Here is a 27549-nt window from a genome sequence, read left to right as displayed (position 1 = left end):
GTACACCAGTGCAAGTAGATAAATAGGTACCACTGCGGCGGGAAGGTAAAACGGCATTTCCGTGCACTCTAGTTTCCGTCACAGTGTTCCGTTTCACCAGAAGTTGTTTAGCCCTTCTGGCCACATGACACAGAAAGCTGTCTGTGGACGAACACCGGCTCCCTCGGCCTGAAAGCGAGATGAGTGCTGCAACTCCATAGTCGCCTTTGACTGGACTTAACCATCCTTGGGTCCTTTACCTTTACCTAGGCATGGCTAAGTCCGTTTGCAGCTTTAAAGCTTAAATTCAACATTAGGGATGGAAGGATCTGACCATTTGGGTTCTCTTGGTTCCTCATTTTTCCCTGTCTTCAATTTAGTTCTCTACATTCCGCAGCCACTTTTTGAAAAAAATCCTCATGCCTTCAGCATTTTAGCACAAATTTTTCCTAATGGACACATTCTTGTATGCAGTTTTGACTAATGTCTGCGTCTTTGCAAGCAATTTCTCCTAATGTAAAGCATTTTTGTATGTCTTTTTCACTAATACGTTCATTTTTTATGCACACTTTCCCCTAATACATGCATTTTTCTAAACATTGTGTGGTTGGAGAACTCCCTTGCAAAATCTGGATAAGTCTGAATTTCGAAAGATGGCTGTGGTTCGGCTCTCATATTGTTTCAGAAAGTGCAGATCTCATAAATTCAGCTTTAAATGCCAGCTATATCGAATTCCTCCCTCCCCAGCATCTTATATTGTACCCATAAATCAACTGATGATGAGCATACCTCTTTTAGGACCAGTGAAATATGGCCAATTCAGCCAGAATGACTGCTCCACTCCATGGGTTGCATCCAACAAAGGTTTACACAAAATAGCTCCATTAAAATTGAGGTCATGTCTACTTATTTCATTGGATCTACTCTGAGTAGGGCAAAGATGGAAATAACCTAGTACTCCAAGCACTTTCTTCCCCATGTGCATCTGGAACAGTAAATTTATATATAATAATTCCCCCCCATTTGCTATTTTCAACTCTTTCTTAAATAGGATGGCCTACGAAGATTATCAGGGAATGAGTATATATTATCAGCAAAACGTAAGTCTTCTCATCGCAAAGTATGCATTTTCTTTATCTGTTCTAGAATTGGTGACTTTTATAAAATGCATTTTATAAACTTTTATAAAATACAACCAAATATTATTTTAAACAAAGAATTTGTGTAGTTTATTGTACAGTGGTACCTCGGGATGCAAACGGGATCCGTTCCGGAGCCCCTTCACAGCCTGAATGGAACGTAAGATGCAACGGCACGTGCGCAGGTCGCGTTTTGCCACTTCCGCGCATGCGCGTGACGTCATTTTGAGCATCTGCGCATGCGCGAGCGGCGAAACCCAGAAATAACGCACTCCGTTACTTCCGGATTGCCGCGGAGCGCAACCCAAAAGCGCTCAACCTGAAGCACATTCAACTCGAGGTATGACTGTGCAATTACTGCTATAACTAACAATTAGGGAAGTGGTTGCACACAATGAGCTTATTCCAGAAAGCCTATGGACGCTTTATCAGTTAAATCTGTATTGGTTTTATTCATTCATTCATTACTTCTGAAGCACCTGTGCTGAGATTAAAAGTGATTTGCAGGCTCACAATCTGTAGATAGGAGACAAAACTTGAAAGGCACCCATTTTTGAGGGTTGCATAATCTCAGCTGTTTACAAAGTATACACCAGGGGCTGCCAACATGGTGCCCCTGAATGTTGTGGCTGCCTTGTAATCTTCCCCTGCTGCCCACATGGGCTCTGAGATCTCCACTCCCTTCCCCCTTCTCCCTTGAAAAATACATAGAGAAGGAAGTTGCAAGAGGGACACTCTTTCCCACTTCCTCTTTCAACTCTTATGTGATTTTTACCCAGACCCATTGGAAAAGTGGGGTTTGTGCGCACTATCTGTTTCTGTCTCTTGGCAGGGTTGGGTTGCAGGGAGCTGATCTAGGGAAACACAGAGGTAAATTCTCAGAGGTGTTGGAGCTCACGACACTCACTCCAAAAAACCAGTTGTGCTCAGAGGTCCAGAAATAGTTGGCAGCCCCTGAAAACCTTGCAGTCCTGAGCTCTTCTGGCTGACAGACAGATACAGAGGTTGCTTCCTGTCAACTCTGTGGTCTGAAGACAGCCAGCAGCTGGAGGGTGGAGGGAGCAGAGTTCCCTGCAGATGTGCCTTCTCTGTTTGTTGGATGGGGTCAGGTTTGCCTTGCTCTTTCTCTCAGGGTTTTTTCATTTATTTATAGGAAGTAGGAGGTGCAGCCTTTGATCCCGAAGCTGATGCCAGAGGCCAGTTCATGCTTTATAATTTCCTCCCACTGTCTTGTTTTCTCCCATAGAAACTCATCAGGTCCCAGGCAGTTTAATTTCGCCCATCTCCCTTAATGACATACCACCAAGGATAGCAGAAGCAATGGAAAACGAGGAATACTGGGACTTCAACATCTTTGAATTGGAAGCAGCAACCCATAAAAGGTTTGTTGTCAAGCAAGTAAAACAAAAAGAACAGTGTTTCCCAAACTTGGGTCTCCAGCTGTTTTTGGACTACAACTTCTATCATCCCTAGTTGGCAGGACCCGTGGTCATGGTTGATGGGGATTGTGGGACCCAAGTGTGGGAAACACTGTTCTAAACTGCTTTGCAGTCTGAAAATAAGTAATCTGAAACATAAAAAAGTGATGCTCGATGTGACTTTTAAAACCCTGGCCAACCTAGTCCCAAAGAAGTAAGGGGAGAACATTTGCTGTGCTGAGACCCTGTTTTTCCTCTGTTTCCCATCCAGAATAGACACTTCCTGCCTTGGCTTAATTTAATGTGCTAGAGACATGTTGTCAAAGGCTGAGGCTGCCCAAGATGCTATGGCGCTTGAGGCAGAAATCCAAGATGGCATCTCCCTAGTTCACCCTGGTGGCAGGAATACAGCAATAAACTTTTTACAGTGTTTAAGATTTTCCAACTGAGGCAGGCAATCTCACTCTGCTTAATGGGAGCTCAGCGCTTGACCCAGGGCTATCTGATAGCATCCTATAGGCCAGATTTAGCCTGCAGGACCTTAGTAGTTAGTGCCTACCCTAAAGTTTCATTCATAAGCCCTTTGCCAGTCGTAGCGCAATGGAAGTTTTATTTCAAGATAGTTGCATTATTTTTGAGACTAAGACTGTATTCATGCGGCAACTTATTCCATTTCTCCAACACCTCCCTAACTGTTCATGTCTGCATTATATTTCAGTTTTCACATGATGTAAAAGCCACTTCTGGAAAACTTGTGAAATGTAGTGCATGTTTAGCACTCATTTCCATATCACTGGATTCCAGAAAAAATCCATTTGTAGCCCCCTCAACCTGGAAAATTACAGGAGTAAAGTGATGAAATTTGGGGCATTATACCAGCATGTAGTTTTTTCCTGCTGTTTTAATGGAGGAACAGAAACACACATGTGCAGAAAACACAGGAGAATAGCGACATTGTCCAGTGACATCCATTGCTGTTTTGCAGCGCACCCACTGCTATCAGTGAAATTTAGTGCATCATGCTGGTATCTCATTCAAAAAGCTGCAGTTCCACAACAGAACAGGTACTGCAATGGGTAAGGAATGTGAGAAAACAAGACGGAAGCCCTAATATTACAGTCAGGAAAACTAAGACAGTATTCCCCACGTCTGAATAAAATGTACATGAACAGCAATATTTCTCTGGCTATTTCTGCCTTTAGACAACAGCTGGACAGAGGCTGCTCTCGTGTTCTGATTTCACTTCTCACAGCCTGAATAGCAGCTGTTGGGGAATCACAAGTCAGAAGAATGCTCTTTTGCTCAGATCCTGCTTTAAGGTGTCTCATTGGCCACTTTGGGAACAGGATCCTTGAGAGTAGCCTGATCCTGCAGGGTTCTCTTTATGTTACCATCCCCAGCTTTTACCATTCTGATAATGTTGACGGCGATTCTCCTTTCAGGGCAATTTCGTTGAACTTCTTTCTTTCTGTTTCTCTTCCCACCCCACCCCTTCAGGCCTTTAGTTTACCTTGGTCTCAAAATGTTTGCCCGCTTTCGGATCTGCGAGTTCCTCAATTGCTCAGAGTCGACCCTGCGATCATGGCTGCAAGTCATCGAAGCCAACTATCATTCGTCCAACTCCTACCACAACTCGACTCACTCTGCTGATGTGCTTCATGCCACGGCCTATTTCCTTTCCAAGGAAAGGGTCAAAGTAAGGACAGCTTCTCAGGAGAGAGGTGGAAGGAAGGGGGACCAGTGGTGGCTGGTGCCCATGGGGCTGGTGGGGCGGAAGGCAAGCAACCCACCCGTAGGCAGAGGCAGAGCTAACAACAGACAGAGGCAGAGCTATATAATTCCAGTTTCCCCTCCATCCTGACTTCCACAAAGGAAACCTTAAGGAGAAGGCAGCTGACAGGCAGAGCTACCCCCCCTGGGCTGGATGTAAGTCAGAAGACAAGCAGGTGTGGGGAGCAGATTGAGGTTGGTGGGGCAGCACCCCACTTGCCCTGATATGCCAGTCTTCACTGATAGGAAACCATCAGACGCTGGAGTCTGGTGTAGGTCAACAATAAAGCATCCAATATCAGCAAAGTTAACTCCTTATTCAAAGAAACAAAACAGCTCAGTCCTGGTGGTCACAGCAACCCTTCCCAGTGGGTCTTGCCCCAATGAGGCAGTTGCGAGAACTGCCTTCCCACTGCTCTCGTAAGACTCCTCCTTTCCCAGGTCCTTCCTCAGCAACCTGAGGCTCCTTCGTCTTGTATCTTGTTGCTCTGCTCTCTTTGTTTCTCTGCTCTGCATGTTCTGGGAGACCAGCAGGGAGAGGAGCTGGTTGCAGCAAGAGGGGAAGACTCCCTGGACTCTTCAGCGGCCTGTCTTATCTCTGTCTCCTAGCCTCGCTCCTCTCCTGCCTCTGAGTCTGGGCTGCCCTCTGCCACAGCCTCTTCCCGCTCACTAAACCCTGTTGCATCTTCAGCTTCCGACACCTCCTCTTCCCTGGCTGCTCCCTCTTCTCCCTCGGATCACGCATTGTGGTCCTACCACCAGTCCCCGAAGCCTTCTTCCCTTGGGGGTTCCCCAGCTAGTGCCTTCTTCCACTGCTCTGCACCCAACCAGTCCATTACAAGAAGAGACCAGACCAGTTTGTCCACCTAACTCAGAATTGACGTAGTGACTCTCTAGGGTCTCGGGCTGAGAAGGGGCCTCCCCATCATCTGTTATTTGGTTCTTCTGATTGGAGATACCAACTTTGACATGCACAGCCCCAGTGTTGCATAATTCACATACGTATGCACACATGCACACTAGACAGCTTGCGTTCATAATAATAATAATAATAATAATAATTTTTATTTATATCCCGCCCTCCCCAGCTGAAGCCAGGCTCAGAGCAGCTAACAGCAATAAAAGTAACACAGCATTCTAAAATCAATATTCTAAAATCAATTCAAAATCAAATGGCAACCATGGGCTAGAGTTCTGTGAGGATCACCAAAGGAGGGGGTCAGACTGTGCCTTGGCCAAAGGCCTGGTGGAACAGCTCTGTCTTGCAGGCCCTGCGGAAAGATGTCAAGTCCCGCAGGGCCCTAGTCTCTTGTGACAGAGTGTTCCACCAGATTGGGGCCACAGCCAAAAAAAGCCCTGGCTCTGGTTGAGGCCAGCCTAACCTCTCTGCGGTCCGGGACCTCCAAAATATTTTTATTTGAAGACCGTAAGGTCCTCCGCGGGGCATACTAGGAGAGGCAGTCCCGTAGGTACAAGGGTCCTAGGCCGTATAGGGCTTTAAAGGTTAAAACCAGCACCTTAAACGTGATCCTGTACCCCACCGGGAACCAGTGCAGCTAGTATAGCACTGGGTGAATGTGATCCCGTGGCAAGGACCCTGTAAGGAGTCTTGCTGCGGCATTCTGCACCCGCTGGAGTTTCTGGGTCAGTCTCAAGGGCAGCCCCACATAGAGTAGTTACAATAATCAAGTCTGGAGGTGACTGTTGCGTGGATCACAGTGGCTAGGTCAGGGCGAGAGAGGTAAGGAGCCAACTGCTTAGCTTGGTGGAGATGAAAAAATGCTGCCTTTGTTATAGCTTTTGACATGGTTTTGACACTGTAAGAACACCAGAGGAGGATGTTGGAGGAGGCTATTGGCCCATCTAATCCAGCAATCTGTGCTCACAGCAACCACCAGGATGCCTTTGGGAAACCTGCAAGCAGGAACTGGGCACATGAACACTCTTCCCTCTTGTGGTTTCCATCAACAGGCCGACAGAGGGATAGTGCCTCTGACAGTGGAGGAACAGCATAGCTATGCAGATAGCAGCCACAGACAGCCCTATCTTCCATGAATTTGTCCAAATCTCTTTTAATGCCATCCTAGCTCATGGGCAGGGACGCAGGTGGCGCTGTGGGTTAAACCACAGAGCCTAGGGCTTGCCGATCAGAAGTTCGGCGGTTCGAATCGGAACAAATTAAGTAACCTGAGGTACCACTGTAGGTACTGCTCTGGCGGGAAGGTAAACAGCATTTCCATGTGCTGCTCTGGTTTGCCAGAAGTGGCTAAGTCATGCTGGCCACATGACCCGGAAGCTGTACGCCGGCTCCCTCGGCCAATAAAGCGAGATGAGCGCCACAACCCCAGAGTCGGCCACAACTGGACCTAATGGTCAGGGGTCCCTTTACCTTTTTAAAGAAAAGTGGGACATTCTGGGATCAGATCAGAAACTGGGACAGCTTCTATAAATCCTGGACTGTCCCTGGAAAATAGGGACAGGTGGAAGGTCTGAGAGCTACATTTCTCAGAGTGGTTTAGCAACCAGCCCCTCTTCCCAGGGAACTCTAGGAACCGTAGCTCTGTGAGGGGGGAAAGGGGGTCTCCTGATAACTCTCAGCACCCTTAGCAAACTAAAGTTTCTAGGATTTTGTGGGGGAAGCAATGACTAAATCTCTTCTAAACAGCCTGGTGTGAAGAAGCTAAGTCGGTTAGAAGTAAGCATTTCCCCTACGACTTAACTTTCTGCACGCTGGGAGAGTTTGACATAAAAGTAGAAACATTCATTCTAGATGCAGGATAAGCCCAGTGGTCTCTTGGGAACCTTACTAAACATCCTTCTCATCTTTGTCTCCCCCCCCCCCCAGCAAACCTTGGATCCCATTGATGAAGTTGCTGCTCTGATTGCTGCCACTGTTCATGATGTGGATCATCCCGGCCGAACAAATTCCTTCCTGTGCAATGCAGGAAGTGAGCTGGCCATTTTGTACAACGACACAGCAGTGTTGGAGAGCCATCATGCCGCCTTGGCCTTCCAGATCACCACACGGGACGATAAATGCAATATTTTTAAAAACATGGAGAGGTGTGTTTTCAAAACGGGGGATCTGCCATGCTTAGGCTATAGTCTCTACATACCTTGAAGTGATGTTGTCGAAAAGGAAACGGCAAGGCAACGCACCAGACAAAAACCGGCATTGGAGGGTGATATACATATTGGAGGTCTGGTAGGAAGGGTTGTGAAACAGCTCCCTAAGATCTCATAAACCTAAGGGCTGATCTGGATGGTCAGGAAAAAGCACTTGGGTACAGACCTTTAGGGGCTATGCCACTCCCTAATGAAGGGGAGGATCACATATTGAACTGCCTCCCAGTGAAAAACACTTCCACCCTTCCCTGCATGTGGAAAGCTAGAACTTCAGGAAAAGGGTTCTCCCCATGTGCTAACTTTCCACATGCAAGGAAATTTTGATATGGCGAGAGAGGCATTCACACATATTCCCCACCTGCATTCTGGAGTACAGTGGTACCTCGGGTGACATACGCTTCAGGTTACAGACACTTCAGGTTACAGACTCCAGTAACCCAGAAATAGTGCTTCAGGTTAAGAACTTTGCTTCAGGATGAGAACAGAAATCGTGCTCTGGCGGCGCGGCAGCAGCAGGAGGCCCCATTAGCTAAAGTGGTGCTTCAGGTTAAGAACAGTTTCAGGTTAAGTACGGACCTCCGGAACGAATTAAGTATTTAACCCGAGGTACCACTGTACTATAGCCTTGAGAAGTCTCCTTCATTGATAGCCTGCACATTTAAGCAGCAAAATTTAGTTTTAGATTTATCAACTTACTTTATAGTTTTCGAGTCATCCACTAAAATTCTAGTGGATGGATCAAAAGGGGTCAATTTCAGGAGCGTTTGAATTTGAATTACTGGTGCTGTTGTTCTGGTTCTGTTGTTGAAATAGGGTTTTAAAAAAAAAACTATCCGGAGAATTAGTTAGAATGCAGTTCCTTTTAAAGTCAAAAATGAAGGGGAAATGTGTGTGCGTCCTATGGAGCGAATGCAGGCTTTCGCTGAAGCCTGGAGAGCGAGAGGCATCGGTGCGCACCGACCCCTCTGGCTCTCCAGGCTTCAGGAAGCTATCAGCAAGCCTTGCAAGCCCGGTGGGAGTTCCCGCGGGCTCACAAGGCTTGCAGGCAGCAGCCTGCAGCCCCGGCGAGTGTCCGCAAGCCTTGCGCGCCCGGCAGGAGGTCCCGCCGAGCGCGCGAGGCTTGGGGCAGCAGCCTGTCGCCCGAAGCACGGGGAGCCCCCCGTGCTTCGGGGGAGTGTCTGCAAGCCTTGCGCGCCCGGCAGGAGGTCCCGCCGAGCGCGCGAGGCTTCAGGCGGCAGTTTGTCGCCCGAAGCACGGGGAGCCCTCCGGAGGGCTCCCCGTGCTTCGGGCGAGTGTCTGCAAGCCTTGCGCGCCCGGCAGGAGGTCCCGCCGAGCGCGCGAGGCTTGGGGCGGCAGCCTGTCGCCCGAAGCAAGCGAGGCTTGGGGTGGCAGCCGCGGCGGGGGGGGGGAATAATTTTTTTTATTCATTTCCCCCCCCAAAAAACGAGGTGCGTCCTATGGGCCGGTGCGCCCTATAGAACGAAAAATACGGTAAGTGGTTCAAAACGCAAAGGATTAACAGACTGAAATTTTTTTAATTGGTTGACAGCTCTAGTAAACTATAAAGCTCTGCGTGTTGTTCGGATTGTTCCCAAGTTTTCAATCAGAAACCTTTTCAGTCAGAATCTAAACAAGATGGCCTTGAGCCCATGCATATCCCACACATCCCTTCTTTACGCAGGAATGAATACCGAACCCTCCGGCAGGCCATTATCGACATGGTCCTGGCCACAGAAATGACCAAGCACTTTGAGCACGTCAACAAGTTTGTCAACAGCATCAACAAGCCGCTGGCAGCGCTTGAAGAGAACGGGGTAAGAGGCTCTCCGGGGAAGGCAAGGAGATGCGAAAGCTGCAAGTGGATGTTAATTTATTACTTAATTTGGGAGCTAATTGGCCTGCAAATTTCATGCTGCTTCCTGAGGAGCAGAATGACATCTAGGCAAATCCTTTCTCCTATACATCTTTCAGGATTTTCCCTATTTCTAGCCAAGAAGCCAGTGTAGTATTATTATTATTATTATTATTATTATTATTACTACTACTATTATTATTACTATTACAGTGGTACCTCGGGTTACATACGCTTCAGGTTACAGACTCCGCTAACCCAGAAATAGTGCTTCAGGTTAAGAACTTTGCTTCAGGATAAGAACAGAACTGTGCGGCGGCAGCAGGAGGCCCCATTAGCTAAAGTGGTGCTTCAGGTTAAGAACTGTTTCAGGTTAAGAACGGACCTCCGGAACGAATTAAGTACTTAACCCGAGGTACCACTGTATTATTATGCAAAACAAATGTTGTTTTTTAAGAGAGAGAGAGAGGGAGGTATGTGGTACAGTTTCCAGGGGACTTTACTGCATCCTAGAATGAAGGTGGTTTGCGCCCCACTCAAAACCATGCCCCTGGGGCTATGCCCCCACCATTGCTTCGCCCCTGTCCCATCCTTCTTGGCATGAGAGCAAAAGGACACTGCCGCTGAACGACCCATCTAGTCCAGCATCCTGGAAGGAGGTTTGTGAATGGCCCTTATCTAAATGGCCATGTATTAGCTTGTGGAAAGCTAGCCTGTTGGTAAGGAGAGATCTTTTCCCTAAGAAAGAAGGGGCTGCTGGGTGGCCCATCTGGTCTGGAGTCCACTACTCCCAGTGGTCAAGCAGATGCCTAAGATGCACGACTTGAGTGCAACAGCTTTTCCTCTCCTTGAGATTCCCAAGAACTGGGATTCAGAGGCATTCTCCCAGCGGAGATGAATATAGCCATTGTGGTTAGTAGGTAAAGGTAAAGGACCCAAGGATGGTTAAGTCCAGTCAAAGGCGACTACGGGGTTGCGGCACTCATCTCGCTTTCAGGCCGAGGGAACTGGCATTTGTCCACAGACAGCTTTCTGGGTCATGTGGCCAGCAGGATTAAACCGCTTCTGGCACAACAGGACACCATGACGGAAGCCAGAGCACACAGAAACACTGTTTACCTTCCCTCCGCAGTGGCACCTATTTATCTACTTGCACTGGTGTGATTTCAAACTGCTAGGTCGGCAGGAGCTGGGACAGAGCAACGGGAGCTCACCCTGTTGCGGGAATTCAAGCCGCCGACCTTCTGAACGGCAAGCCCGAGAGGCTTAGAGGTTTAGTCCACAGCTCCAGCAATGGCCTTTTTCCTCCATGAATCTGCCTAACCTTCTTTTAAAGCCATCCAAGTTGGTGGCTAACAGTAATTCCATCGTTTTAGCTATGCACCCTATAAAGAAGTGCTTTATTTTATGTCTCCTGAATTTTCCAATATTCAGCTTCAGTGGACATCCCTGAATTCTAGTATCATGGGAGAGGGAGAAAAATTTCTCTTCCTCCAGGGCCATGAATAATTTTTGCACACTTCCATCATGTTGCCTCTTGTCCTTTAGAGAGAGCTGTAAGTTTCACCTTTCCTCCATATATAAAACTTTTTTTGTATGCACACATTTTAAAAGGGTAAGGATACGAAGCAGCCGTTGGATAAGGGCAAATAGATCACATTTGCTGCTGGGTTTTTCATGCCTTTTTTTTTTAAAAAAAGTCTTATTTTCTTTTCTGTACCACATTCTCTTATAAGTGCCGTTTTAGGTCTCTCCTCACTTTGCAGTTGCAATTGGCTTGCCCTTTTCATTTATTCACACCTCCATCTGTCTTCCTTGCAAAGCGGCTGAGAGGAACAGTTTCGGGATTTTGAGAGCAGAGATTTGGCATGTTCCAACAAATAACTTGCCAGTTCCGATGGGTTGGTTTTGTTGTGGTTTGACACAACCCACACACACAAACACTGTGCATCCCCACCAAAGAAAGCACTTTCTCCTTGCAGTTAAAAAGGACATCTATGCTGCTAAAGGACGAAAAAGCTGGAAACTGAGGTCCCTGGCTACTCTGCTCGTCCCTTAATGTGTTTACTTTTACATTGTGGGTTGGAGGCTTCCTCCGAGTCTGCTGCCCTTTGTACACAACTGTGCAGGAGGTGGCTGTTTTTAGCTTCTTCACAAAGGGCTCCTTTGAGCTTCCCTTGAAATCTTTCCATTCATTCAGCGAGAAGTTGGATCAGGCCCAAGTATTTTGAAGTCAGCGCAACGAGAACTGAAGCCCCAGTTCCTTTGGTCATCTCAGCAGTTGGTCCTTGATGAACAATGGGGGTCCCATTGAAGCGCCATTTGGAAACTTGATCAAATGGCAATGCTGCGCAGAGGGCCAGACTCTGGATTCCAGGCTGAATGGCTGGGCTCTTCCACGCAGGATCAAAGACTTTTTCAGTGGCTAAATTGGCCAAAAACAGCTGCCTTTCCTAATTCCATACTCATTGGCTTCATTTGAAATCACACTTTCCCCCCCATAAGCTTTCATGGACAAGAGATGGGATGAAAGCCATCCTTTAACCATTTGAATTTATGAAAGGGGAGGGAAAATATGGGGGCGGGAAGTAGTTGACAAATGAAGTTTGGATGATCGGGGGAGGGTAGATGTTTGATTGACATTGATTGACATAACTCTTAACATATGTTTTTACTTTTTTAATGTTTCAGATAGTTGTTTTCTACTGACTATTTTATTATCTAAGCCACCATGAGTTTTATTACAATCAAAGGATGCAGGTGGCGCTGTGGTCTAAACCAGTGAGCCTCTTGGGCTTGCCGGTCAGAAGGTTGGCAGTTCAAATCCCCACAATGGGGTGAGCTCCCGTTGCTCTGTGCCAGCTCCTGCCAACCTAGCAGTTCAAAAGCACACCAGTGCAAGTAGATAAATAGGCACTGCAGCAGCGGGAAAGTAAATGGCGTTTCCGTACGCTCTGGTTTCCGCCATGGTGTTCCGTTGCACCAGAAGTGGTTCAGTCATGCTGGCCACATCACCCGGAAAGCTGTCTGTGGACAAACTCCAGCTCCCTTGGCCTGAAAGTGAGATGAGCACCGCAACCCCATAGTCGCCTTTGACTGGACTTAACCGTCCAGGGGTCCTTTACCTTTTTACCTTAATTACAATCAAGCAGTATATCAAGCTTGTGAAATAAATAAATTACCGTATTTTTCGCTCTATAAGACGCACCAGACCACAAGACGCACCTAGTTTTTGGAGGAGGAAAAGAAGAAAAAAAGTATTCTGAATCTCAGAAGCCAGAACAGCAAGAGGGATCGCTGCGCAGTGAAAGCAGCAATCCCTCTTGCTGTTCTGGCTTCTGGGATAGCTGTGCAGCCTGCATTCGCTCCATAAGACGCACACACATTTCCCCTTACTTTTTAGGAGGGAAAAAGTGAGTCTTATAGAGCAAAAAATATGGTAAAACTAATAATAATAGTTTATATGCCATGCATCAGACTGGGTTGCCCCAGCCACTCTGGGTGGCATCCAACAAATTAAAACACAATACATCAAACATTGAAAACTTCCCTGAAAGTTTCATGACGTCTTGAGCTTACTGTTCATGCAGGTTCCTTTCCCTCTCCCTCAATACCCATGTGTGTGAAAGTGTGTTCATGCATCCGAAGCAGATTTTGATCCTTTAAAGCCGCTATGAATCTGTTCATGTTTAAGGTTCCCACAAGATTCTTTGTTTATACGTGATGCCTTTGAAGTTCCTGCACAGATGCTGATGGTACATTTTTGTCAACTTTTCGATAAGGGTGCAAACGGAGATAGCGATTCCATCAAAACCGTCCTCACATCTCCCGAAAACCGGATCCTGATCAAGCGCATGCTAATTAAGTGTGCTGATGTTTCCAACCCATGTCGGCCCCTGGAGCAGTGTGTCGAGTGGGCAGGCCGCATCTCTGAGGAATATTTTGCACAGGTGGGTGAGATACGGCCAGCTGGAGAAATTTCAGCTGAGAAAAAGAGAGAGAGAAAAAATTCAACAGTGCTTAGTTTGTTTTTGGTTGTTAGTTTGTTAATTTCAATATTGTTTTGTGGATTAGGAGTGCTGTAATGCTTTGTGAATTTTATAATAACTTTATAACACGGCTTTTCTTGTGGCCGTGCTGTTTAATCTATTTTTAAGTTGTTTGGTTAATAGTGTTCTATAGAAGGTGGTTGTTTTATGGATGATTTGTTAATTGTTTTATATAATTTGTGTTGCAATTGTGATGTTCTACTCTGTTATTATTTATTGTATGAAAGCCTCTTTGTAACACATGTGAGTGGCATAGAAATTGAATGAATGAATGAATGTTGATACACAATACATGATTTTCATAGGAGGTTAAGGGTATGTGGAGGTGGATGTGTCTTTCTCCCCCTTCATTTCTGACCCTAGCTCAGTATAATATCCTCCATGTTCTGAAATCACCCCCAAATGAAAGCAGTCAATCTATGTGTACTCTCAGACCAGGTCACAACCACAACCCATTTTAAGATTCTGCATCTTTCTAAGATTATGCAATAATCTTGATTTTTCATATGCTTCGGTATACTGCTTCTGGTGTTGATTTCTTTAGCCAAGAGAACATCTTATAAATGCTCAAATAAATAAATAAATAAATAAATAAAAAGTTGAGAGCTCATTAACAATAACAGACAAAACAGTCATAACAATGGGTTTCTTTTGGGCGGGGGGTATTTTTCAGACAGATGACGAGAAAAGGCAAGGATTGCCTGTTGTGATGCCTGTTTTTGACCGGAATACTTGTAGCATCCCCAAATCTCAAATATCCTTCATTGATTATTTCATCACCGACATGTTTGACGCTTGGGATGGTAAGTAACCTCTTATCCTCTTGACAGCTGCTCAGTAGGCAATCCAGAATACTATTAAGATTTGCTTAGAATAACAAGACTGTGTTGAAAATCTGTGAATTAATTGAACCCAAAGAAGAGGCCTCTAACATGCAATGCTCAGAGCCATTGGACAGCTTCCCCATCTTGTCTTATTCCGCAGGAACGTAAGCACTTTGTTTCCTTTTTTCTCCAGCCTTTGCAGATCTTCCAAATCTGATGCAGCATCTAGACAACAACTTCAAATACTGGAAGGGGCTGGATGACAGGAAGCTACGGACCCTCCGACCTCCCCCCGAATAGCAACCGGGCCTCTTGGTGGTGTGAACATTGCCCATCCGGAGGCGTTCCTACAAACTTGCATTTGAGAATGCATTTTCAGATTTGTTTTGGTCTCTTCAGTATTACAGCAAGGCCTTCCTGTACACAGCTTCGGAGAACTTGAGCGTTCTAAGAATGTCTTGAGGTCAGCAGTGGACTCTTGGCAACCTCCCACCTAGGGACTCTGTGTTGAGTGAGCCTTTCAAGTTGAATTACACTGGACTGCTGCAATGTCTGTACTGAAGAGGGTTTGAAAGCGAACCTTTTTTTGGTTTTGTCTCACATTTTTGGCATTCTCTTCATGCCAGATTTCCAAAGCTTGAAGATAGCCTCCTCCTTATAAAAGAGACAATTTTAACACATCTACAAGTGAAGGCGGACATCTCCATCGGTGGTAATGTCTCAACAGTTATGAGGATACTTTTTAATGAGCACTTAAAGGAAGGAAAAACCCCCGAGTTACATTGAATAATATTTGACATGCAAACCCTTTATGAAGGATTTTGGGAGGGGGGAATCTTCTGAAAAACGGACATAGCTCTATTTTTTCGCATTGCAGAAGGCGCAATCATTCACTTCTGAGCACTACTGAGAGCCAGTTCTCTTTAAAATGAGTTTAGTAGCAAATGTAAACAAACGAACCCACCCAACCTGCAAATCTTTTGAAGCTGATCGTTAGACATCTTTGATTAAAATATGTTTTATTTATTTTGTTAGATGTTCAATATTTTCTATGAATTTATAAAGACTTTAAAAGCCAAAGCCAACTTTAGATGCATTACAGATTTACATGATTCATACTCGTTACGCATTTTATTTTCATAATGCAAAACGCCGTACAATGAGGATACATTTTTATTGCACTGTAAGGATAGATGTGTATGTTGAAATATTGTTCAATTTTATGTTAATTAAAATAAGTTTTTATCAAAGGTCTCATTGGAGAGCCGTCAAACGAAATGACATTGGTCATATAACTTGTACTGTGACCGTAGCTGGAACTCCCCAACACTGGAGTTGGGACAGTGATCCTCAAAGCCCTGGTTTAGTAGTAAAACCAAAAGCAACAGACTCAAAATGCCCCCATCATTCAGCCCAGACACTGAGGTCCAGCTCTGAGGGCCTTCTGGCGGTTTCCTCCCTGCGAGAAGTGAGGTTACAGTGAACCAGGCAAAGGGCCTTCTCGGTGGTGGTGCCCGCCCTGTGGAATGCCCTCCCACCAGATGTCAAGGAAATAAACAACTATCTGACTTTTGGAAGACATCTGAAGGCAGCCGTGTTTAGGGAAGTTTTTAATGTTTTAACACCCAGACATCGTGTTTTTTATATTCTATTGGGAGCCGCCCAGAGTGGCTGGGGGAACCCAGCCAGATGGGTGGGGTATAAATGATAAATTATTATTATTATAGGTCAAACCCTGTTATCGCCAGGTGTTCTGAACCCCTGGCAGCAAGTCAGTATGCCAGGTTCAAAGTTTGAGGGTCGATCCGCACAAGTGAAGTCCAAAACCCAACGCCTGTGAGGGTCAGGAAAGGAGGTTCAGGGCCAATCCAAGTAGCAAAGTCCAGCAGTCAGGATACAATCCAAAGTCAAACCCAAAGCACAGCCCTGGGGAGGTCCAGGAACGTCCAAGTCAAGGCCTATCAACATGGGCAGTTGAGCAGACACAATGCCTCAGCTCTGCTGCCTTTTCTATTTGCATTCTGATTGCAGCATCTGAGCTTGAGGAGACATCATCATCATCAAATCTTTTATTGGCATTACATACAAACATCCAAAACAAATCAGTACAGAATTTCCACTTCCCCAGTGGCACAAAACATTTGCTAAAAGAAAGGAGGCAGAGCAGTCTATCGTCACATCTCTAGGTCTCCAGGGAGATCAGATGTCTGCAGTGTATTTTGACGACGAAAAACCAAATAGAGATATTTAGCCACTAACTTGGTGGGCTCCTGATCATTCCCCAGTAATAGAAAATGTATGACTTCCGACTCTGGTTTCCATTTGGGGATAGAGTTGATCTAGAAATTGCTGGCAGAGATCAGCATATAGTTTACAATTGAGAACCATATGTGGTTTCCACCAGGTGGTCTTCACATGGGCAAGTTCTTTCTCCTTCCACCCTGCCGGAGAACCTTCCCCAAAGGAGGTTTGATGGATTTGAATTAAACCTGGCCAGCGACAATGCCCTTCTTTCTTGAGGGTTAAGCAGAAATTCAAGGTAATTGTGGTTAGTTTCATGTGCCCAAGAAAGTTGAAAATAAAGAGGGGGACATGTTTTCTCTGCTGCTACTGTTAGTTCTCGGCGTTCAATATCCCACAACCTAGTTTTTATTATAGCCTTGACAGATGGTAGGGACATCAATGGCAAAAGTTCCACTGACAGCCCGAGTTGCTGTACCTTCTTGTTAAACTGTTGTTGAGGAGACATGTGACCTTCTCCTGTTTTGAGCCTATTCTAGCTGAGGAATCACAGAGCTAGTGATTCCCACCTGGCCAGCTAAGGAACTGGGTTGTGGGCCCTTGGCTGCTTCAGCCTTTTGGATTGCCTCACCCTTTGCCCCAGAGCCTGTCATGATCATGAAGACAGGGACCCCTCTGGTGATGGGGCCTGGTGCTCTGGTTCCTGTGTCCTGGCCCCCAGCCCCTCGTCATCCTCCGTCACCCTGTAAATACTTCCAACACCAACCTCTCCCAAACCCCAGCTTGCTCCAGTGTTCCAGTCCCAGTTGCACCCCTCGCCGGATCTTATTCATCTTCCTCCCCGTTATCCTGCCAGTTCATGACGCCAGGTAAATGGACACGGTGATGGCAAATACCTTTTGCAGCAGACCAGGGCTGCAAAATTTGCCATCAATACCTTCAGAGGTATACAAAATGCACAGTGAACAGATGATAGACTTTCCAAACTGTATAGTAGATATGGTTTCAATCTGCCATATCTTTTCCTGTCCAAGTTTCATTTGAGAAGAATAAAAGGGACATCCCAGTGCACTCAGCACAATTCTCCATAATTTGGGTGTCTCTGGTGCAGGGAAAATGTTCCCAGGTGGAATGTGCTTCAATATGTCTTTTTCCCACCCACCGTGCTGGAGAAGAAAACTAAAATAGCGATTTAAAAAAAAAAATGTTTTAATTCCCCAGTGGTTTGTAAACTTTCCATCCCTTTGACATTTGGAGGAAGCATTCTGGAAGATAGCAGAAGAAGTATGTTTAAACGTATATCTTGCAAAGTGTCAAACATTTTAGCCTATTCCTCTGAAACATTTTCTTTTATTTATTTTTATGCCATTCCATAGACCTCTGAAATTAAATCCTTTCTTGGGGGGGGGGGTTAAAATACACCATGGAGATGCTTGTTTCTTTGTTCTCAAAATGTCAAAGTGTCTTCTGACCCAGCCTGACTTTTTGCTAATGTTTGTTTATTCTTAATCTCCATTCCTTGGGTGAAAAATATACAGGAAATGCAGTTTGATCACGTCAAGGCGCCCATTGTGGTGAAAAAGCCAAAAACTTCCCATCTCTCTAGAAGTTAATGTATATTAATAGCACCCAAATGCAAAGGGAGCTCTGGGTTTTATAGATACCTAAACAGAAGGGGGGTTTGGGGGGCAATATATTTCCATTCCTCATTATTTCCCTTCCCCCACAGCTATATTTTAGCTTGGGAGATGCTAAAACAGATTTTAACCAATTTATTGGTTAGATTAATCAAATGTTGCGCCTTTAAATTGATTTTTTTTTAATTAAAAACCCTGATTATTCAGAGCATCTTCTTATACAATCCATGGGTTTGGTTTTTTATGGATATATAAAAATCTAACTGTTTTGATCTAACCTTATAAATTGGTCAATACAAGTTCCCATGAGAGCAACTCCCTCTCTGGAAACTGAGCCACCTGTTGGGAGTTACCCAGAGTAGCTGGGGCAACACAGTCAGATGGGCAGGGTACTACAGTGATCCATGCGACAGTCACCTCCAGGCTTGACTACTGTAATTCGCTCTACGCGGGGCTGCCCTTGAAGCTGTCCCAGAAACTCCAGCGGGTGCAGAATGCTGCGGCGAGGCTCCTCACGGGGTCTCTGCCATGGGAGCATATTCACCCAGTGCTTTTCCAGCTGCACTGGCTCCCGGTGGAGTACAGGGTCAGATTTAAGGTGCTGGTTTTAACTTTTAAAGCCCTTCATGGCCTAGGACCCTCGTACCTACGGGACCGCCTCTCCTGGTATGCTCCACGGAGGACCTTAAGGGTCCATATATAGCAACACCCTAGAGGTCCCAGGCCCTAAGGAAGTTAGATTAGCCTCAACCAGAGCCAGGGCCTTTTCAACACTGGCTCCAGCCTGGTGGAACGCTCTGCCTCATGAGACCAGGGCCCTGCGGGATCTGATCTCTTTCCGCAGGGCCTGTAAGACAGAGTTGTTCCACCTGGCCTTTGGCTTGGAGTCAATTTGATTCCCTCCCCCTCTTTATTTTTTTCTTTCTCCTCCTGTGATGAGGCTGTATTTTAATGTTTTAATGTTGTATTTTAATCTTGTTTTTAAGTTGTATTGATTCAACTTATTTTTATTATTGCTTGTTAGCCGCCCTGAGCCCGGCCTTGGCTGGGGAGGGCGGGGTATAAATAAAAAAATATTATTATTATTACTACTAATACTACTACTACTACTACTACTAATAATAATAATAATAAATTTTATTGTTGCTTTTGCAGTGCCATTCTCCAGCCAAGTAATGGGCACATACATGCATCAACTAGGGTAAAGTGTGCATTAAAGCATGAGTGAAATCAACTGGCAAAACTGCATTACATTAAGGAAAATGACTGCAAAAAAAAGGTGTTTATTATGCAAAATTTCATACAAAAATGTGCACGCTAGGAGAAATTAGTGCTTAAATGCTGATGGATTTTAATGAGGGCATTTTTTAAAACAAAGAGATCACAAACTCGTGGACATGAGGACTGAACTTAAGATTGGAAAAATAAAAAAGGGAGACAAACTGAAATTGACACATTTTCCCATCCCAAAGCGAGGGTCAGCTCCCAGCCCTCAAGCCCCCTTTAACCTGGAAAAAGCAGTGTGTGCAAACTGGGCATTCCTGAGCTCTGTCTCAGACTTTCCTGGACTGTGCAGTGTGAGACTGAAGCCCCGAGAAAACTAGAAACTGCATGACCTCCCCGTCTTCTTGATCTGCCCCTGGAGACAGTGAGGTGGCTATATAAAGCTTGCAAATGATTTGTTTTCCAGGCAATGTGACATCATTTCCCTGAGCAAATTAATCTGTTAGAGCCTTTTTGTGACACATGAGCTCATTTGGGCAACGGAATGAAAGGATCCTGTCATTTCTACATTAGCCAAATGATTGCTTGCTGGTCCTCCTCCTCCCGACATCAAAAAGTATGAGATGGGATTGAAAAACATGGAGAAGAACAAGTAGCCCGGGTTTTTTGGACAGTGGCGGGGTGTGTGTGTATGTCATTGGAGAGACGGCTAATATTTTAATATCAAAGGATCAAAAGTTTATTTCTTTGTACAAATCCCTAAGGGGCTTAGTTGCAAGCATGCAACTTTCGTGATATTGTGATATAGGAAAGGTAGGTCTGATATATACTGAATTCCCTCATATTTTCACTGCGTCATTACTGTTTTTACCTTCTTTGAATGCTGACCAGCGCATGTGACCAGGGTGATTTTCAGCAACACCGATGCACAGTCATTTTGTTATAACTTTGAGTACTCCATCACAGTTATACAGACTCCCTATTTAGCTTAAAGTCAAGAGAGTTATAAATCCATTAAAAGGATTATAAATCCATTGGAATCAATGGGCTTAAACAGCCTTGAATACAGCTTGGCTTGTCTAACCCACTGGTGTCTTCTCTCCCCCCCCCCCCCAAAAATAATAATTTTTATTGGGTTTTACAAATTTAAAATTATAATAATACCGCAACACATCCACAATTAGAAGATTCTTCCAAATCTCTGGACTTCCCACCTTCTCTTCCATGGTTTCTGTTGTTAAACTTTTCCTACGGCATCTTTTTTCAATAATCCAAGTTTTTTTATAACTCCATTATATCCATAGCTCTCGCTACATTACAAGCGTTCTTGCAATCCTGTTAATGTTTTCAATTGCTTACAGTGGTCTCCAAGGTAAATTATAATTTTTTCTCATTCCTTATTTAAGTTTTGGTTTCCAGGTTCCTGAGCTTTCCAGTCAGTTTTGCCATTTCAGCATAGTCCAGTAATTTAATTTGCCATTCTTCTCTGGTGGGGACATAAACTTCTTTCCATCTCTGGGCTAACAACATCCATGCAGTTGTCGTTGCATACATAAAAAGTCTTTTCTGCTCCCTTGGAATGTCAGCACCTACAATTCCTAATAGAAAAGCCTCTGGGTTTGTTTGTTTTTAATAAAAGTTATTTAAAACATTTTTTTTCAATTCATTATATATCATTTCCCAGAATGCTTTGATTACCTTACATGTCCACCACATATGATGAAAGGTGCCTTCTTTTTACACTGGTGTCTTCTCTAGCAGGAGTTCTGCGGAGTACCAGGCATGGGATCTCTTCATACTCTTATTCCTGAGATTCTTTTAACCTGAGGTGCTGAGGTCTGAACCTGTTGTTAAGTTGTGGGTGAACATATCAGACGACACAGCGATTCTTCAAACAGCTCTTGTTTATTCACAGGCCAGAACAGAACTGGGCTGAAGGGTTCAGCCAGCCTGCTTATATAGAGCTCCACTAGAAAGCAACAGTAACCACTTTCTGTAACTATCCAATCACTGAACGTCACTTTCAATCCCTTATCTGCATATGTGGACCTGAGTGAAAACTATCTACAGTATCCCCCTGCTGGCCCAAGGTGAGAACTTCAGTACATAACACCTGTGACTTTCTGTTTGCCAAGCATGTGCTCTACCACCGATAGCCTAATGGTGACAGGCAAGCGAGAAGCTTTTTATAGCAGGGGTTATTGGCACCCATCTGTCTTGAGAGACACTGGGGTGCATCTCTAGAAGTGAAGTCAAACTGCTACATTAGCAGCACCGAAGTGATCTCACTGGGGCACAAGTTTGGGCAGAGGGTATGGAGATCCTCTGCTGCCCGGACTAGGCCTCGCTGATGTCCAAAAGACAACAGAGCGAGACCAACTTGGCTGCAGAAGTTGCTGGAAGGAGGCGTACAAGGAACCACCCAGCCATCTTAGGGGCTCTGCTCTGGATTTGTTTAAGTCTTGCTCCTTAGGTTTTTCTTCTCCCGAAGGTAAGGTAAAAGGTAAAGGAACCCTGGACGGTTAAGTCCGGTCAAAGGCGACTATGGGCTTGCGACGCTCCTCTCGCTTTCAGGCTGAGGGAGCCGGCGTTTGTCCACAGACAGCTTTCCGGATCATGTGGCTAGCAGGACTAAACCGCTTCTGACGCAATAGAACACTGTGCCAGAGGCCAGAGTGCACGGAAATGCCATTTACCTTCCCTCCACAGTGGTACCTATTTATCTACTTGCACTTTAACGTGCTTTTGAACTGCTAGGTTGGCAGGAGCTGGGACAGAGCACTGGGAGCTCACCCCGCCACTGGGATTCGAACCGCTGACCTTCTGATCAGCAAGCCCAAGAGGCTCAGTGGTTTAGATCACAGCGCCACCTGAAGATGTCCTGCGAGGCAGTGGAAGTTTAGGATCAGACAGGGAGGAAGGAGGGGAAACGCAAACTCAGAAGCCAGTTCTTAACCAGCTGGGATGGAAACAGTGTTTAGGTAGCCTGGGGAAATTTAATGAGCAACCTTTAACTTATGCTTATAATGAATGCAGAGTTGATTCAGATGAGAAATGCAGACACTTGTAAAAGTGTGTTACGTGGGAAGCACTGTACGCATGAGGAGAATTCACCCTGGCATTGTGGTCGCAGAGACTGATATCTTGGAGAGCTGCTGTCAGTTAGTGCAGGCAGCACTGAGCCTAAATTGATGATAGTGATTTAAATTTGTATACTGCCCTCCATCCGTAGATCTCAAGGCAGTTCACAACATAAAAATGCAATATAAAAACTACAAAATAACAATAGCAACTCGCCTCCCACAACACATTTAAAAGGGCATCAGATGTCAATCAGCCAAAGGCTTGGTTGTAGAGGAACATTCTCTCCTGATGTCTAAAGTTGTATAATGAAGGTGCCAGCCAAACCTCTCTGCGGATTGTTGTTGTTGTTGTTTAGTCATTTAGTCGTGTCCGACTCTTCGTGACCCCATGGACCAGAGCGCGCCAGGCACTCCTGTCTTCCACTGCCTCCCGCAGTTTGGTCAAACTCATGCTGGTAGCTTCGAGAAGACTGTCCAACCATCTCACCATCTGTCGTCCCCTTCTCCTTGTGCCCTCCATCTTTCCCAGCATCAGGGTCTTTTCCAGGGAGTCTTCTCTTCTCATGAGGTGGCCAAAGTATTAGAGCCTCAGCTTTAGGATCTGTCCTTCCAGTGAGCACTCAGGGCTGATTTCCTTCAGAATGGATAGGTTTGATCTTCTTGCAGTCCATGGGACTCTCAAGAGTCTCCTCCAGCACCATAATTCAAAAGCATCAATTCTTCGGCGATCAGCCTTCTTGATGGTTCAGCTCTCACTTCCATACATCACTACTGGGAAAACCATAGCTTTAACTATACAGACCTTTGTTGGCAAGGTGATGCCTCTGCTTTTTAAGATGCTGTCTAGGTTTGTCATTGCTTTTCTCCCAAGAAGCAGGCATCTTTTAATTTCGTGGCTGCTATCACCATCTGCAGTGTTCATGGAGCCCAAGAAAGTAAAATCTCTCACTGCCTCCATTTCTTCCCCTTCTATTTACCAGGAGGTGATGGGACCAGTGGCCATGAACTTAGTTTTTTTTATGTTGAGCTTCAGACCATATTTTGCACTCTCCTCTCTCTGCTGATACCATTCCACAAATGGAGAGCCACTGCAGAAAAGGCCTATTTTCATGTTGCCACCATCCAGACATCTTGTGCAGGAGGCACAGGAAGTAAGGCCCCAGATGATGTGTAATTGGTCCAACTTGGTATAAGTCAGCTTCTTGTGTTCCCATGTTTAAATTTCCTGTAGGCCTCTGATTGGCCATTGTGTGAGCAGGATCCTAGGCTAGATGGGTCACTGGCCTGATCCAGGAATGCTCTTTTTATGTTCCTAAAGGCTCACAATGTTTGCATGTGAGTTCCTATCTCTCTGCCTGTGAAATAAAAGCACGTTCCTTCCACACCCCAGAGTCAAACTTTTACAAGAACTTTTGCATGAGCGGAAAAGTGTGTCGCAAAAAGGACTTGGAAAGCCCAGGGAATTGGAGGCTGCGAGTTGTGGACTGTACTGGAGAGCATCTCCAAACAAATATGAAATAATCCCAGCTGATTCATCATCTTGGGTGGGTGGGAGAAAGAAGGAGAGCAAAGAGGAATACAGTCCAAACTAAACTGTTTGATAAAAAAATATATACTTTGAACCACATCTGAGTCCAAGCCTAAGCTAATTAAACATCTGTGACATATTTAATACCGACTCAGTAAACATTGACAGTGTGGAGTGGAGTGTATTCATGAGACTTTGCAGTACCGCTTAGACAGCAGAAAGGTCAAACACTGTGCATTAAGCACTTCCAACACAAACACCCCTGCCCCATTGCCCTATACATTTACATGCTGATAGCTTCCTCCAAAAACCCTGGGAACTGTAGCTTGTTATGGGTGCTGATAGTTGTTAATAGGACCCCCCCCCAATTCCTTTTACCAAAGTGCAATTCCCAGAGTGGTTTAACTATCAATCCCTCTTCACAGATAATTTTTATATGCAGTTTTGACTGATGTGCACATTTTTTACACACACTAACCCCACTAACGTAATGCATTTTTGAGACTTATTTTTAATAATCTATGTAACTTTGTATGCATTTTTGTACACATAACTTGGCTGGAGAATTGCATTGCAAACTTCAAAGAAGGGCAAATTTAGAAAAAGGGATCCCAAAGAATCATGGGAACTGTAGCTTTGTAAACTGTAGTTCCCAGGATTCTTGCTGGTGAGCCCAGTGCTTTATAGATACAGGGTGTGTGTGTGTGTGTGTGTGTGTGTGTGTGTGCAACGTAGCTGTCAACTTACAGTTTTGAAAATAAGGGACCCGCAGCCTCGAAAATAAGGGATCAGCAGCCAAAATAAGGGATTTTCCAAGCACAGGTATGTTCAACTTCTGAGCCCCTCCGAGCCAAAGGCAGAAAGCCCAGCCAGCAGCCAAATGAAGCCTCAAGTGGTGGTTCCCACAGTGCAGCAACCTGGCAAAGGGGATGCAGCAAGGAAAACCACCGTCACCTCTCCGCTGGGAAGCACTGAGCAAAGGCGAGTCCCCAGGCAACGAAGCCGATTTGATCAGCACAAGGCATGCAAGCTCCACCCCCCAGTCATTCTTAGACTCCTTATTGGGTGAGCAACGCAGCCAAGCAACACAGTTGGAGCCTCCCTCCTCCCTGGCCAGCAGGGAGGGAGGGAGAGGAGCTGCTTCCTTTGAAACCCGGGAAATTTAAGGGACATCATCAATAAGGGACAGCAGCGGGACACGGCGCTGGGATAAGGGACTGTCCCGCCAAATAAGGGACGGTTGACAGCTGTGGTGTGCAACCTTATTTTATTGTCTTATTTATTACATTTATATTCTGCCCTTCCATCCCAAAGGGATCCCCAAGTCTGATTTAAGATCACTGGGCACACTGGGCAAAATGTTGTTTCACACTTCTTCTCTTTTATACAGGGATATAAGCTCTGGATCGAAGCTGCACTTAAATTTTCTCAAGTTAGCAGAGGGCAAGCTTGTCCAATGGCTCTGGTTCTCCACCTGCTGTTGGTCTCTGAAGAGAGACATACAGTGCTTGGCATTTACCTCCTGACGTTCTGAGCTTGCAAATGTCAAAACTGAATAACGCTTGTGTTTTGATTACCCCAAGGACTGATTCACAAAGCCAGCGAGACAAAAGGGTCGCTTCAAAACGACAAGCATAAAACCTTCAGAGCCACACATTAACAAGAGGCGTTCATTCACGTGATAATAAAGCTATCAGTTGTGTGTCAGATGTTCACTTACTTAGCCAGGTTATTACATGACATTTGTAAGTAGTACCTGATTAATATGCCCAGAAGGGGAGGAAATGCCCCTTGAAATGGCATTCCCTGCACTTACGAGGTGACAAACTAGTATCGGTGCAGTGTCATAAACAGAGATGCCATGTCACATTTCAATTTGAAGATAAGAAGTGAGGAAACTTGAGCACAGACCCTCCAAGTGTCCTTATTTTCCAGAGACAATCCTGGATTTAAAGAAGCCATTCCAGTGTCTGCTCCCAGAATGCCCTGCTTTTCTTTAAAGGTAAAGGGACCCCTGACCATTAGGTCCAGTCGTGGCCGACTCTGGGGTTGCGGCGCTCATCTCGCTTTATTGGCCGAGGGAGCCGGCGTACAGCTTCTGGGTCATGTGGCCAGCATGACTAAGCCGCTTCTGGCGAACCAGAGCAGCGCACGGAAATGCCGTTTACCTTCCCGCCGGAGCGGTACCTATTTATCTACTTGCACTTTGCTTTCGAACTGCTAGGTTGGCAGGAGCAGGGATGAGCAACGGGAGCTCACCCTGTTGTGGGGATTCGAACCGCCGACCTTCTGATTGGCAACTCCTAGGCTCTGTGGTTTAACCCACAGTGCCACCTGCATCCCTCCTGCTTTTCTTTAGGACAACCTTATTTTCACTGGAGAAATATTGGCGGGCATGTGAGTGAACTTTTCAATAAAGTCCAAAAAAATACTCTTGATTTCTTAAAAACTGGAATGGCTTATCTCATGGGTGGAAAAACCTCAGGCCTGGAGCCCAAATGTGGCCCTCAGAGCCTTTCTACCTGGCCCTTAGAACATTTCCCAGGCCACACGCTTCACTGGCCTTCCTATGAACCCCAAGTGTGTTTGCCTGGCTGGTAAAGGTAAAGGATCCCTGGAGAGTTAAGTCCAGTAGAAGGCGACTATGGGGTTGCGCCGCTCATCTCGCTTTCAGGCCGAGGGAGCCGGCATTTGACCACAGACAGCTTTCCAGGTCATGTGACCAGCAAGACTAAACTGCTTCTGGTGCAACGGGACACCGTGATCGAAAACAGAGTGCACGGAAACGCCGTTTGCCTTCCTGCCACAGTGGTACCCAGTGCTTTTTTCTGGGGGGATGCAGGGATACGCATACCCCTAAACATCCTGTGAATGTAAGTTTGGTCTCATTGAGGGGTATTATTTCAATATGAGTAGGAAAATGAGAGTACAGTGGTACCTCAGGTTTAGAACTTAATTCATTCCGGAAGTCCGTTCTTAACCTGAAACTGTTCTTAACCTGAAGCACCACTTTAGCTAATGGGGCCTCCCGCTGCCGCCACACGATTTCTGTTCTCATCCTGAAGCAAAGTTCTTAACCCAAGGTACTATTTCTGGGTTAGCGGAGTCTGTAACCTGAAGCATCTGTAACTCAAGGTACCACTGTACCCCTAAACATTTTTTTTTAGCACTGGCACTACCTATTTATCTACTTGCACTGGTGTGCTTTCGAACTGCTAGGTTGGCAGGAGCTGGGACAGAGCAATGGGAGCTCACCCCGTTGCGGGGATTTCCATGTATGGAAACGGGAGAGCTGCCACCTTTTCCTGCATGGGAGGGATGGGGTGTTTTCCAAGAACAAAGTTCAAGTTCTGGCAGGATCAAGGTGCAAAAGTTCAGCCATCTCTTCACTTGAAGTTCAGCCCATGAAATCTGGTGGAGAACCCCAGGTTTTGCAGTAGAAGTAGGGGGGGGGGGGCGGAATGCAGAAGAAGGAAAAATATACCTAGTCAGTGATGTCACCCCCCCAAAAAATGATAATAATAATAATAATAATAATAATAATAATAATAATAATAATTTTAGTCCAGTTCAAGGTTCCTACACCCTACTATTGCAATAAAAGTTCCCATTTGAACCAATGGAAACAAAATTGCAATGCACATAGCACACATGCCTCCCAAAAATACAGTGGTACCTC

General features: G+C 45.5%; 1 protein-coding gene across 5 annotated transcripts in view; it reads left to right on the top strand.

Annotated features, from left to right (window-relative positions):
• The window catches only part of PDE8A (phosphodiesterase 8A), a 191678-nt gene extending 172400 nt beyond the window's left edge, over window positions 1-19278 (top strand). For 3 of the 5 annotated variants that reach the window (XM_080980348.1, XM_080980347.1, XM_080980349.1), the window contains exons 15-22: window positions 1031-1079; window positions 2365-2500; window positions 4034-4232; window positions 7152-7369; window positions 9114-9246; window positions 13067-13234; window positions 14007-14136; window positions 14351-15407. In XM_080980348.1, coding sequence (XP_080836474.1) covers window positions 1031-1079; window positions 2365-2500; window positions 4034-4232; window positions 7152-7369; window positions 9114-9246; window positions 13067-13234; window positions 14007-14136; window positions 14351-14457 — 1140 coding nt within the window. In that variant the 3' untranslated portion in view covers window positions 14458-15407. Of the gene's footprint in view, window positions 1-1030; window positions 1080-2364; window positions 2501-4033; window positions 4233-7151; window positions 7370-9113; window positions 9247-13066; window positions 13235-14006; window positions 14137-14350; window positions 15408-16561; window positions 16697-17619; window positions 17683-19190 lie in introns of those variants that run through there. The other 2 variants (XR_013979216.1, XR_013979215.1) reach the window with 2 other exon arrangements.
• Window positions 19279-27549: the final 8271 nt, after the last annotated feature.

This window comes from Podarcis pityusensis, assembly GCF_964106645.2.
Source record: "Podarcis pityusensis genome assembly, chromosome: 14".
NCBI lineage: Eukaryota > Metazoa > Chordata > Lepidosauria > Squamata > Lacertidae > Podarcis > Podarcis pityusensis.
Note: the sequence above shows the minus strand (reverse complement) of the source record. Positions and strands in the feature narration are given on the sequence as shown.